Source organism: Pongo pygmaeus, chromosome 12 (assembly GCF_028885625.2).
Source record: "Pongo pygmaeus isolate AG05252 chromosome 12, NHGRI_mPonPyg2-v2.0_pri, whole genome shotgun sequence".
NCBI classification, from domain to species: Eukaryota; Metazoa; Chordata; class Mammalia; order Primates; family Hominidae; genus Pongo; species Pongo pygmaeus.
This window is the reverse complement of record NC_072385.2, coordinates 87,536,563-87,549,605: the sequence shown is the minus strand read 5'-3', so window position 1 is coordinate 87,549,605 and position 13,043 is coordinate 87,536,563. Positions and strand designations below refer to the sequence as shown.

General features: G+C 45.1%; 1 protein-coding gene across 1 annotated transcript in view; it reads left to right on the top strand.

The window, feature by feature from the left end:
* PRKCE (protein kinase C epsilon) overlaps positions 1-6,567 on the top strand; it is a 531,726-nt gene extending 525,159 nt beyond the window's left edge. Inside the window, exon 16 of the mRNA XM_054473224.2 lies at positions 3,308-6,567. Within this exon, the coding sequence (XP_054329199.1) occupies positions 3,308-3,454 (147 nt within the window). The 3' untranslated portion in view covers positions 3,455-6,567. The remainder of the gene's footprint in view (positions 1-3,307) is intronic.
* The last annotated feature ends 6,476 nt before the right edge of the window (positions 6,568-13,043 follow it).

Below are 13,043 nucleotides of genomic sequence, written 5' to 3'. Positions count from 1 at the left end.
AGCCAAGTCTGTAATGATCATGAAGAATGGCATACTCTCTCAAATGCCACAGATGAATCTGGAACCTCAAGAATCTCAGAGCTGAGCTAAAATGGCTCTCCAAGATAACCCACTATGGAGCTAAGGTCCTCTGGGAATGACACCACTAGCAGTATTGACTGAGCCTGGTTCCCTGGTTCACAACAGCAAGTTGTGAAATTCAGACATCCTGTAGAATCTAGCTTTACCACTATGCTCAGCTGACCTCAAGAAATGAAACCAGCTTCCGTGATTAACAGACACTAATGACTAACAGGTGAAACACAATCAGGTAAATAGGGAGAGCCAGTGCCAGACAGCGTACAGATTTTCTGAAGTTCTTCATACACAGGTTCCCCTCGTTAGCAGCCATCTGGGAGGGAGCTGGGGATGATTCTGAAACCTGGAGAATCCCGGTCACTATATCACACATTAGTTGAAGAGAGGGAGCCTCCTCAGTGTGGTGAGTGCCAAGTTGGGAGAGATGGTGAAGGCATCTCCTGCCTACATGCCTTGTACAGCCAGCCCTCTGCCTGGATTATACTGGTCTACCACAGACCTGGGCAAGGCCCGTCCTTAGTGACGTTACAAATGGAATATTCTTCTTGCCCTATTCCTTGACTCCCTTTTTCTCCTTACTGCCACCCCTACTACTCCATTGTCCCCTTTGGCTCCAGCTCCCCCGGCGTGGATGCCCCTGGCTTGCCTTCTGGGATGATACCCAGGGCTTCCCCAATTGTTGCCACAGCCTACCCAGCCTGCTCCTCCCTCTGGACTCGCTTCACCAGGCACAGAGGGCCCATAGCCTGCAATCCTCCCCAGTCAGTGAATCCCTCCCCCTTCCATAGAGATCTTCAGAAGAGGTGTTGCCACACCCTTTGCCCAGATGCCACCCTCCCGCATCAATGTGCGTCACTGTGGGGATGGTCTTTGTTGTTTCCCTCTCAAGCAGGACCCTTCTTTTCCTCTTGTTCTGTACACACTGCAGAGGGAGAACAGATGGTCCTCCTGCCGGGGGCCAGCCCTCCTGGCAGAGGTGACCAAACCACCCAGCTTTCCCATCTCAGGGGCATCATGGACACCCCTCAGGTACAGGTTCTGTTTCTGGGGATCCCTTGGGTTTTCTGTGTGTCCCCCCCTTCCCCCTTCCAAGGTCTCTGAGACCTGCTGACCTGTGCAGCTCAAGCCCAGAGAGAAGACACCAGGCAGGACTGGTGGTGCTAAAAGATGGTAGAAATCAGTTTGTCCCTCCTCTGTGCTGTTTGTGATTCTGATTTCAACCTGGGACCATTTAAAAACAGTCCCCTGCGCAGCTCACCCAGCTCACGTTACCCACTATCTTCCCGGACTCACAGCTGTCTCCCACCATGCTTGCCTACTGGCAGGTCTTTCTGGCTTTATTTTGCCTAATGGTGTTACCTAAATGTCTCCTAGTTGAACTTGACTGTTGTTATATCTTCCAATTTCTCCTGTGTCCAGATTTCCAGACCTTACCCACTGTGGAAGGCGTGACACTGAAGCCAAGACATGAGTTCTGGCTCTGCTCTTACCCAGTCCGGTGACCCTGGGAAAGTCACCAAACCTCTCTGAGCCAGTTTCCTCATCTGTAGGATCAGGATGTTACCGGCCTGTTCTGAGGATCAAATGAGCGAATAAATGCAAAGATTCTTTGTAAACTGTAAACCAACATTCTCCAAACTGCATTCTGCAGACCCTGCTCTCAGGAGAGGGGTTCATAAACTATTTAGGAAAAAAAAAAAAGTTTTAGGTCAAGTTTGAGGAAGGCTAGCCTAAGCAAAGCAAAGCAGATTTCCTCACTCTAGAATTTCTCAGAGACTAACTTGCCAATGGGCATAGCAAATCTCCAAGAGCAGGGTAGAAAACATGGCTTTGTGTCAAAACCGCTTTTTTCATGGACTACTTATTAACTTCTTTAGGTTACTGGCTTCCACAGAGCATAGTGTATATTAATATTATTTCTCCTACAAATAATAATGTGAATCTTTCCACAAGATTTATTCCATCATCCAAGTCACTAATCCTGGGTAATACCAGTTAATCAGTGTCTGAAAAATGTATTGCTGGAGTCCCTGCCTTTAATCTTCCGGGCATTGTGCTCTGTGCTGTGGGGGAGAGGGGACCTGCTATTGAAGGCCTCTGCCATTGGACTCCAGCCCTAACTCCCACCATCCCCACGCCGCACTCTGCCCCTGCAGCTTGGTGAACCCGCTGCCCTGTGTATGCATCTTTTGTCTTCCTGTTCCCTGCCTTTGTTCCATCCTTCTCCCTGCCAAGGTGCCTCCCTCCCATTTCTACCAGTACAATTGTCGCCCATTCCTCAAGTCTTAGCCCAAACCCTGACTTCTCCATGGAAATTTTTCTAACTAAAGCGATGTGTTCTAGACAGGACTACTGACCCCATGAACTCAACTCTAAGCCCCTAAAGGCAGAGAGCATTACTTATACTTCCTGATTTTCTCCAAAAACCAGGATTCATTTGTGGGTTGATTGATTGCTCCCTTCCACCCCACCCCCCAGAACCATAAGGCACACAGTTGTACCTTGGGAACTTCAACCCAGAGGTATGGGTCCTTCAGAGCTGGGGAGTCAGTGGTGAGTTTACTTACTTCATTCAGTAGACACTTATTGCTGGGGAACTGCTGGGAACCCAAAGTTGAACAAGACAAGGTCTCTGCCTTTAAGAAGCTCTTGGTCTAGACAAAAGCATAAAAACGTCATGGCAAGTCAATGTGCTGAGTGTAATAATTGAAAAAATACTGGAGCACAAAATTGGGTTCGTGGTGAGAGTAAGTGGAAATCGAGGCAGGCTTGTAGAGAGGCTGTCACCTGGAGCAGATGTGGCCGGGTTATGGGGAAGAAGGACCTCTGGGAGGGGATTCAGATCTGTTCCCTGGGTCACAGGGAGGGAGGTTGTAATGGAGCCAGTAGGTTACAGCAGTTGCTGAAAGAGGGTGTGAGATGGGACCTTTGCATCATACACACACACACACACACACGTCTGTGGGAATCCCACTTCCCTGCTTTTCCATCATACCCTCTCACCCCTTCTTCCTTCTCACCTTGACTCATTCTTCCTCTCCTCGTCTCTCACTTCCGGGTCCTGGGGCCATCCATCGTTACCTCATCGGGACAGCCCCGTGTCTGCTGTCTGTTGGTAGCTAGAGGCCTGCTTTGGTGACAGGCTGGTCAGTGCGGTGCCCACTCCCCATGGGGGGCCCTCAGGAGGGCGAGCAGCCTCAACTCACCGCTTTCTCTTTTCTTCCCACAGAAAACCAAAAGAGACGTCAATAATTTTGACCAAGACTTTACACGGGAAGAGCCGGTACTCACCCTTGTGGACGAAGCAATTGTAAAGCAGATCAACCAGGAGGAATTCAAAGGTTTCTCCTACTTTGGTGAAGACCTGATGCCCTGAGAGCCCACTGCAGTTGGACTTTGCCGATGCTGCAAGAACGGGTGCAGAGAAGACTCCTGTGTTGGAGACACTCAGCAGGTCTTGAACTACTTCTCCTCCTCGGAGCCCCAGTCCCATGTCCACTGTCTATTTATTGCATTCCCTTGCCCCAGGCCACCTCCTCCCCCTCCCACCTGGTGACCAGAAGGCGCTCTCGGTTCTTGTCTCACCAGTAATGCAGATTCATTGGGTCAGCAGTTAGCTGTATACACTGCCGTGTTTGGACCATTGGCAAGCCTGGTTCCACTCCTCAGGGGCTCCTGGCAGTGAAGCAACTTCAGTTCTTTTACTGCAAAGAAAAGAAAAAAGAAAGAAAGCAAACAAGAAGACTCTGGCTCTGCTATTGGACACAGATCCTGACCCCTCTTGCTTCTTTTCCCTCCTGCACCCCAGCTTGCCATCCCTGCCCTTCTGTCCTGGAGAAGAGACTGGTGCTTCTCCACACACACGAGGGAGGGTGCCCTCGAGGCATGCCCTCTGAGGGAGGGAGACCAGAGATGCAGGGATTGGCCAGCTGGGTTGGTTTGCTCTGGAATGGCTAACTCTTGCCTGCTTTGGTTTTAGCTTTTCAGCATGCCAAAGTCATGTAAGTTTGTGTCTTGTGGAAGAAATCCTCTTTGTGGAAAAAGAAATGGGGTTTTGAACTCTATCAACGTTTGAAAAATATATTTTCAAATTCACTTTCTAATTGGCCAAAAGATATAAGTTCCAGTCTGAATACAGGTAGATATTAAAGGGCTAATACAAAATGAGAAACCGGTCGTCCAAGGTGAATGCTGTCAATGCCCGAGTGACACATGAGGGCTGTATGAATTGAGAGAAAAGGCAGCAAGTAGCATTCCTCATCATTCAAGTTCTACCTGGACACAAAGGCGAGGACCCTGGGGTTCCAACAAAGCTCAGCTCCCAGATTCTCTTTCCAGTTTCATCCTAAGTTCCTAGCATAAACACTATTTATTTTCTGCCGCAGTGTGTTATTTTTGCGCACTTATACAAAATGGTAGTACTACTGTGTTGTGGTTTTTAAACATTAAACATGTAAAGTTATATACGAAATATCTGCTTTTGGAATAAGCAGAATGAGGCTAAACATGGGTTATACAAATGGTATCTGGAGACTGAAGAGCAACTTGTTTGAAAACTGACAGTGTCGCAAGATGTACTCAGTTTTGTTTCTGTGTGACATGCAATGGCAACTCATGTGGACACTATTGAAGGGAAGTGACATTACCTCCTGTAGATATGCTAACAGTGTTATTCTTTCATTTCCAAGGGTTCTCTGTGGCTTTGTGTATATGTTTCCCAGAGGTCTTTTGATTACCTAATTTACTGAACTGATTTAGCAGGGAATGGAATCCATTCCAACTATTGCACATGGATTTCCCAGCTGCCCCTAAATATATATACTTGTGAGTGGCAAAGTGGCACTAATGAAGCTTTTGCCTTTTGTACATTTGAGATTTTTGTATATAGTGTTTGCTGCAAGGCCTGTGGAATTAATTCGTTGAATATAGAGGTATCAACTGCTGCATGTTCAGGCATATTATAAAACTTTAGTCTATGAAAGAATAATTATAATAATGTCCAGGTGCAATACTCTGTAAGTGTATTGGTTCAAGTTACCGAGAGATAGGTGTGTTCCTTTATGGGGGATGGGGGGGTGTGTTGGGGATTCTTTGTATTGTTTATTTCATTTTGGTTTATTTTAAAAGATGTAAACATATATTAAGCTATATTAAATCTCACATACAGTTCTCCTGTGCTCTATTATACCCTGATAGAGATGGGGGAGAGAAAGGGATGTTTTTGATGGTGGTTTCAAAGCTCAGACAGTAACTATCTTGAGCCCATAGAGAGTCTGTGTCCATATTTGCATCTGGCTGGTCATAGCCTTTGTTACTAATGATGACATTCAGTTCTCTTTGTTTTTATTTTTTAAAAACTCAGGTGTAATTATTATCTGTTCTTATAATTGCAAATATTAAATATTATGATATATCAATTCGTGTGTTTGGCATACCAGTGAATGATGAAGAACATTAGATTAATTTAATTTATCTTCGGTAACTTGACATTCTGGAGAGAGACTATCTTCTGGAGTTGAGTACAAGCACAGAAACATCTTTACGGTGGCATCATCTCATTTTTTAGGAAGACATGATAATACTGCCCATTATATTCATGTGTAACTACTGTTCTTTCTTCTGCTTTCTTCACCATCATAAACTTTGGACAACCAAGCAAGCTCTAACCGCAATACCAGATGGCCTTATCCAAGGGCCTGGTGGTTGCACGGCAGTGGGAACTGGGCCTTTCCTACAGGACAACTGGCAAGTTTGCTGGGAAGTCAAATAATACATTCCACCTGGCAGCTGAAGGCAGTCAGTCAGTCTGTCCCAGAAAGGGCCCTTTTCAGCACCCAAGGCTGGGCTGGCTGGGATGCCTCTGGCTGGTGAAGTTCTCACATAGGCTGATTTAAATCCAGCAAAGGTCTATAGAAAAAGGCTTGTGTGTTCCTTGAGTAATCATTGTTTCGTTTTCATTTTTACAAGAGTTTGAAAATAGACACACTGTTAACACTTCTGCCAGTTTTTTCTAATCTTTCCAGCCCCACCCCCTTTCTCTTTCTCTCTCTCTAAAAGAAAAAAAAAAAAAAGGGAGTGCAAAAAAAAAAAAAAGCCAAAAAATATATGAAGGATAGCTGTTCTTCTATGTTCTCTCATTATGGACTTTGTGAAGTAGAAACATAATTTTTTTTTCCTCCAAAGGTGAAAAAACAACTCATTCTTACTTTAAAAAAAAAAGAAGGCTAAAAAATTACCTCTTTTTAAATTATGTGCAAAATAATTCTGGCTAACTGTAAAATGTATTCAATTTTAGGACTTTTTTTTGTATTGTGATGCTTTATTTGTACATTTTTTCCTTTCTGGATGTAATTTTAATCTCTTGCCATTCATTAGTGTTATTTCATTGTAAACATTATTGTGCCAAATGTACTGTATTCAAAAGGATGTGAATGTGTATTGTTTCAGAACCTAATAAATACAATGACGTTAAGTCTTATTTTCAGTGCCAATAAGAATTTTTCATCTCTGTTATGAGTGGCAAAGTGGCACTAATGAAGCTTTTTGCCATTTATATATTAGAGATTCAAAAATTCCTAAACCTAAACGTGGTTTCAGCTTTCCTTTCTCCTTGGAAGATGCACAAAAGCTGCAAATGACCATATTTGCACATTCCCCCTGCCTTTGTGCTTCTGGGCTGTCAGAAGGAATAAGGGGGACCCGTGCTGACTGGACATGGCTCTCAGCTGCCTTGGCCTGTCTGCCTTGAGGTGCTGGGTGATAGGAAAGAAAGCAAGTGGCATCTGCATTTTTGTCTTTCCAGAGAAGCAAATGCTGGACCACCTTGCAAACGATGCCCACTTGAGCCTCCTCATGACTTGAGCCTGATGCTTGGAACTATAGGCCTTTGGGGTCCAGAGACTCCTCCTAGGGCAAGAGTTCCTTGCAGGCTGGCCTGGAGCACAGACTGGCCAGCGGGGCTCCATGCTTAGCTCTTGCCCGCCTCCCCCATGCAGCCCATGTCTGTGCCCATCCTGCCGACTCCTGGGCTCTCCAGGTTCCTCCTTCACTCTGGGACTCCTTTTCTGCCATTCCAAGCATGTTGCCCTGGTACTGCAAGACTCCTCCTCTTTCTCCAGCACAAACTTTTCAAGAATGTTTGAAACTCAAAAGCACCCTCTTGAGTACACCAGAAATTTCCATTGGCCAAAACTTCCTGTTCCTTAAAAGTTACAGAAATGGGGCCGGGCGCTGTGGCTCACGCCTGTAATCCCAGCACTTTGGGAGGCCGAGGTGGGTGGATCACCTGAGGTTGGAAGTTCGAGACCAGCCTGACCAACATGGAGAAACCCCATCTCTACTAAAAATACAAAATTAGCTGGGTGGGGAGGCGCAGGCCTATAATCCCAGCTACTCGGGAGGCTGAGGCAAGAGACTCGCTTGAACTCAGGAGGCGGAGGTTGCATTGAGCCGAGATCGCACCATTGCACTCCAGCCTGGGCAACAAGAGCAAAACTCCATCTCAAAAAAAAAAAAAAAAAGTTACAGAAATGATTGCAGTTCTACTATTTCTTATCCTAAGGTAAGGGGATGGCCTACCTTTTCACCCTCTCGACTTCCTCATAAGCCCTCCAGTGATTGGCATATCTGCCTGAAAGACCTCTTCTCTCACAGTTTTTCCTCTCTCAGCAACATCTCCTGCCCACCTGGAGATCTAAGCATGAATTTCCAGACCCACCCCAAGAAGGATGTGTTTAGCACATAGTTTTCTCCCTGATTCAGGCAGTTGTTTCTAGGTAAGTGACCACCCAAGGAGAAGCAACCTTCCTACCAGCTTGTCTGTCTTATCACGAACTTAAACAAAATTAGGAGAAACATCAAACCCATAGAGGCAGAGAGTACAATGGTGGTTGCCAGGGTCTGGGGTGGGGGTGGGAATGGGGAGATATTGGTCAAACTACAAAGTTTCAGTTAGGACAAATACATTCCGAAGCTCGATTGTAGAACATGGTGACTATGGTTAATAATAATGTATAATTGAAAGTTGCCGAGAGAAGATATTATGCGTTCTCACCACAAAAAAGAATGGGCCGGGGACAGGCACAGTGGCTCACACCTGTAATTCCAGCACTTTGGGAGGCCAAGGTGACGGGATCACTTGAGCCCAGGAACTCAAGACCAGCCTGGTCAATAAAGTGAGACCTCATCTCTACAAAAAAAAGAAAAAAAAAATTAGCCAGGCATGGTGGTGCACGCCTGTGGTCCAGCTACACAGGAGGCCATGGCAGGAGGATCGCTTAAGCCCAGAAGGTCGAGGCTGTAGTGAGCCATAATTGTGCCACTGCACTCCAGCCTGTGCAACAGAACAAGATCCTGTCTCAAAATAATAGTAATGAGGAGGAGGAGGAGGAGAAAGAATGTGAGGTGATGGATATATTAGGTTGGTGCAAAATTAATTGTGGTTTTTGCCATTTTTAAAAGTAATACTAACACTTTTACCTATGTAACAAACCTGCATATCCTGTACATGTACCCTGGAACTTAAAAATTAAAAGAAATACTATATACTATTTTAACAAATTTTAAAAAGTAATGGCAAAACTACAATTACTTTCGCACCAATCTAATATCAATTCGCTTGATTTAATCATTTCACAATGTATACCCCTATCAAAACATCACATATACCACAAATATACACAATTTTTTCTTGTCAATTATAACTTAATAAAGCTGAAAAACATTCGCAGAAACAAATTAAAAGGAGCTGTTGTAGGAAGGTCAGGAGACATCTGCAAGCACTTGACTGAATGAAATGTGACCAGCCTGCGCTTCCCTTTACGTAGCGCTCTGGAAGAGAACAGCTCCAAAGTCCTGGAGACAAGGAACTGGTCCTCTCAAATCTCTGTGCTCCACAAAGCACTAAGAAAGGTCTATTGCTGTCAGTATATCTGGTTTGGAGCCTCTCTTCCCACCCCCAACCACATTCTAGATGAGAAAGCCAGGCGCTGACCCACCTGTTCCGGGGGAGCACTGGGCAGGGTTCCTAGCAAGGTTCAGGTGGCTGCAGAGCTGCTTGAGGAGAGTATGTGTGGCTGTGCCCTGAACTAAGAAAAAGCCAGACTAATAGATTTCTTGACAAGGAAATCTATGGGGATATTGTCCCTTCTCTATTACCTTGTACCTAAGTGCAGACCATCACTCGGGCTACCAGAAGCCTGAAGATCCCCATGCAAGGCAATGTCAAAAGCACGAGGCGTGTGTTGTCCTAGTGTTTGCAGTGGCAGAGAGGAGGTGGAAATAAGGCTTGAAAGCCACATTGTGAAGTCTGTTTTCTACTTTAAAGTACTTTAGCCCAGACAGTGACATTACATATGTGGTATGTTAGTTTTAAGCTATACTTGAAGGGTGATCCTTCAAGTATAATCAGAAATACATTTTTCAGGGGTGGACAGCAGGTTGAATAAATAGTATTTATTCAGAAAGCTACTACAAGTGCTTAAGCCTTCTTTTACCTCCCAAAGCACCTGGGAGTTTTGTCATTAACATAAGGGATGCTAGAAAACTATTTTCTCAAGGAAAATGGTGGCTTGTTAATTAGCATAAAGAATGTTAGAAAGGTGACATTAGTGGTGTCTGAGATAAGTAGACTGGCAAAGATATCTCAAGATAAATCTCCACATTTTAAAACACAGGGTATAAAAACCTAGAGGACTTCAACTTTTCTAGTAATTGGAAAAATGCACATTTAAATCGAACTGTGATACCACTTTACCTCCACCCAAACGACTAACTCAAAAAGGCAGACATAAGATGTGGAACAATTGGAACGTTCAGTGTTTCTAGTCTGAGTAGAAAATGGTATAAGTACTTTGAAAAACATCGTCAATGTCTATGAAAGCCAAATTGTATACCTTTGACCCAGGAGAAAAATCTATCCACTATGGAAAGGAAAAATGAATTGTGAAATATTCCCACAATGGAACACTATATAATCGTAAGAATGAGTGATTTAGAGCTCCACACAACAACACAGAGGACTCTCCTAACATAATGTTGAGGAAAAGAAGCCAGGCCGAAGAGTACACACTGTGATTCTATTGATATGAAACACAATCTATGCTCTTGGAAATCAGGCTAGTGGTTAGCCTTATGGGGAGGCGAGGTCGTAACTAGGAGGGGGCACAAAAGGGCTTCTGGGAGTACTAGTTTTGTTTTCAGAATGAGGAGCCAGCAAACAGGTGGGTTCACGTTGTGACAATCCATTGAGCTGTATCCTTAAGATCTATGCACTTCTCTGTAGGTGTGTTATACTTAAATGAAAAAGAACCCCATGGCCGGGCGCGGTGGCTCGTGCCTGTAATTCCAGGACTTTGGGAGGCCAAGGTGGGCAGATCATAAGCCCAAGAGATCCAGACCATCCTGGCCAACATGGTGAAACCCTGTCTCTACCAAAAACACAAAAATTAGCTGGATGTGGTGGCACATGCCTGTAATCCCAGCTACTCGGGAGGCTGAGGCAGGAGAGTCGCTTGAACCCGGGAGGTGAAGTTTACAGTGAGCCGAGATTGCGCCACTGCCCTCCAGCCTGGTGGCAGAGCAAGACTCTGTCTCAAAAAACATAAAAAAGAAAATAAGTAAGTAAATAACCCCCTGCCGGGTGCAGTGGCTCACACCTGTGATCCTAGCACTTTGAGAGGCCAGTGTGGGCAGATAGCTTGCATCCAGGAATTCAAGACAAGCCTGGGCAACACGGCAAACCTTGTCTCTACAAAAAATTAGCCAGTCATAGTGGTGACGCCTGTAGCCCCAGCCACTTGGGAGACTGAGGTAATCACCTGAGCCCAGAGATTGAGGCCACAGTGAGCTGTGATGGCACCACTGCACTCTAGCCTGGGTGGCAAAATGAGACCCTGTCTCAAAAAAAAAAAAAAAAAAAAAAAAAACCCAAATCTGGAAATACCTTTGCCTATCGCCCTTGGAGACAGCAACCTAGGCTGAACCCCTAAATGGCCTGTGTTTCCTGCTGCCTTGCAGGTGTCCTGGTTGTCTAACTCCCACAGACAGCCTGATGCTATGGGGGAAAGGGGTCGCATTTGCCACGGGAAACCTTTCCTGGGAGGCACTATCAAAAACACCCAAAAGGACAGGGACCTGAGACTTGATGGAGCTTTCAGAATATCCGCAAGCCTCTCTGCCTACTTGCTAATAAATTGTCTGTATTTGTCTCGGTGGGTGGGCTGAGAACTTGTTATGGAGTAACTATGTCTCCCCTTCTTGCAGCCGTAGGAATCTACCAAAAAGAATGCAAGGATATGCACCAAAAATTGGCTTAGGGAGCTCGCTCACCTTTGGTAGGTAACTGTACCTTTCTAAACCTGTATCTATATTTATAAAATGGTGGTAATGAGACCTACAGCCTCAAGAACTGTTGTGAAACACCAGTGAGATCAAAAGTTCCAAGGCATAGTGTCTGGTTCTATTGCCATCATTTCTCCTCCCTGAGGCACTCACACCCCCACTTCTTGATCAGACTGCAGGCTGCACCATGGGAAAGACTAGCTTGGTGTAATGAGGGTAGCCTTTCTTTTCTGTTTTCTCTCATCTTTCAGATGTCCTGCTCCTCAGCACTCCTGGGGGCACCAGACACAACCCACCCCTCCAATGAGGGAACCTCACTGCAGGCAGAAAGGAGCATAAGTCTCCAAGGCAAGGTTCTGGCCCTCAGGGAACTGACAACCAGCATGAAACAAAACAGGCCCCATACAGGAGAGCAGGGGAAGGCAGGCAAGAGAGACAAAGAAAGCCCTGCAGACAATACCAGGGAAATCCAGAGAAGGGGGGTAGGTTTGCCTTATCGAGGCAGACTTCCTGGATGAGGCAGTGCTGAGAGGGCACTGAAGGGGGAAGAAGATGTGAGCAAAGAGCAGGGAAGGGCCTTGCAGGGAAGGGCCACTCAGCTTTGCATGGCATGGAACGGCTGGGAGCTTGGGGGGCTTGGGTTCCAGGATAGTCCTGCAGCAGTCTTCTTCATTTCTCAACATGAGAGTGTCAAGTCATGGGAATTGTTTATAAAGTGGTTTGATGGTTTTTGTAGGAGGCACAATCTTTGAGAGCTCAACCCACCCCTTCAATAAAGACACCCTTGTCTCTGTGTATGATGGCAGAGTTCATGTTTCACTGCTTACTTTCCCCACTTGGATCAGGTCAATGCTGCCGGAGGGTTGAGATCAGACCAAGCTTAGCTTTGGAACCCCCGTGCAAGGTGAACAATTATACATGCCACTGCCTCTCAGGTCTTATGTACATTGGAGCAGGAGGCCACCCATTGGCTGCTTTGGGAGGCTCTGAAAAGGCTGACTTCCAGGAAACCAAATGCAGAATCCACCATTCATGCTTCCTTCTTTAGGTTATTAATAACTTAAATAACCTTCTTTGTTTCAGACACTATACTAAGTATGTCACATAAATTAGCCTATTTAAACCTCACCAAAATCACATGAAGTAGATACTCTAATTAGCCCCCATTTTATAGATGAGGAAACTGAGTCTCAGAAATTATATAGCTTATTTAATCCTTACAACTTCATAAAGCTGTTGTTATTTGTATGTCAGTTCTACAGGCCAGATCTGGCTGAACCCCAGAGACCATACAAAAAGTACTTGCACACAGGATAGATGATATACAGAACTATTCATTCACTCATTCATTCATTCACTTATTCCACAAATTTTCATGGAGTTCCCACTAAATGTAAGCCACCCATCTAGACATCAGTGAACAAAGACAAAAATCCTTGCCCTTACGCAAGGCAAGGATGTTGGCAGATAATAAGAAACTGTAAACACGTCCATTAAGTAAATTACATAATGTGTTAGAAGGTCCAGGCTGCCCCTGACATTTAAGGAATAGTATAAATGGACCAAAGGGCTAAATATTTTTAAAGTTATAAATCAGGATGTTGTTAAGTAAAATACATCCTAGC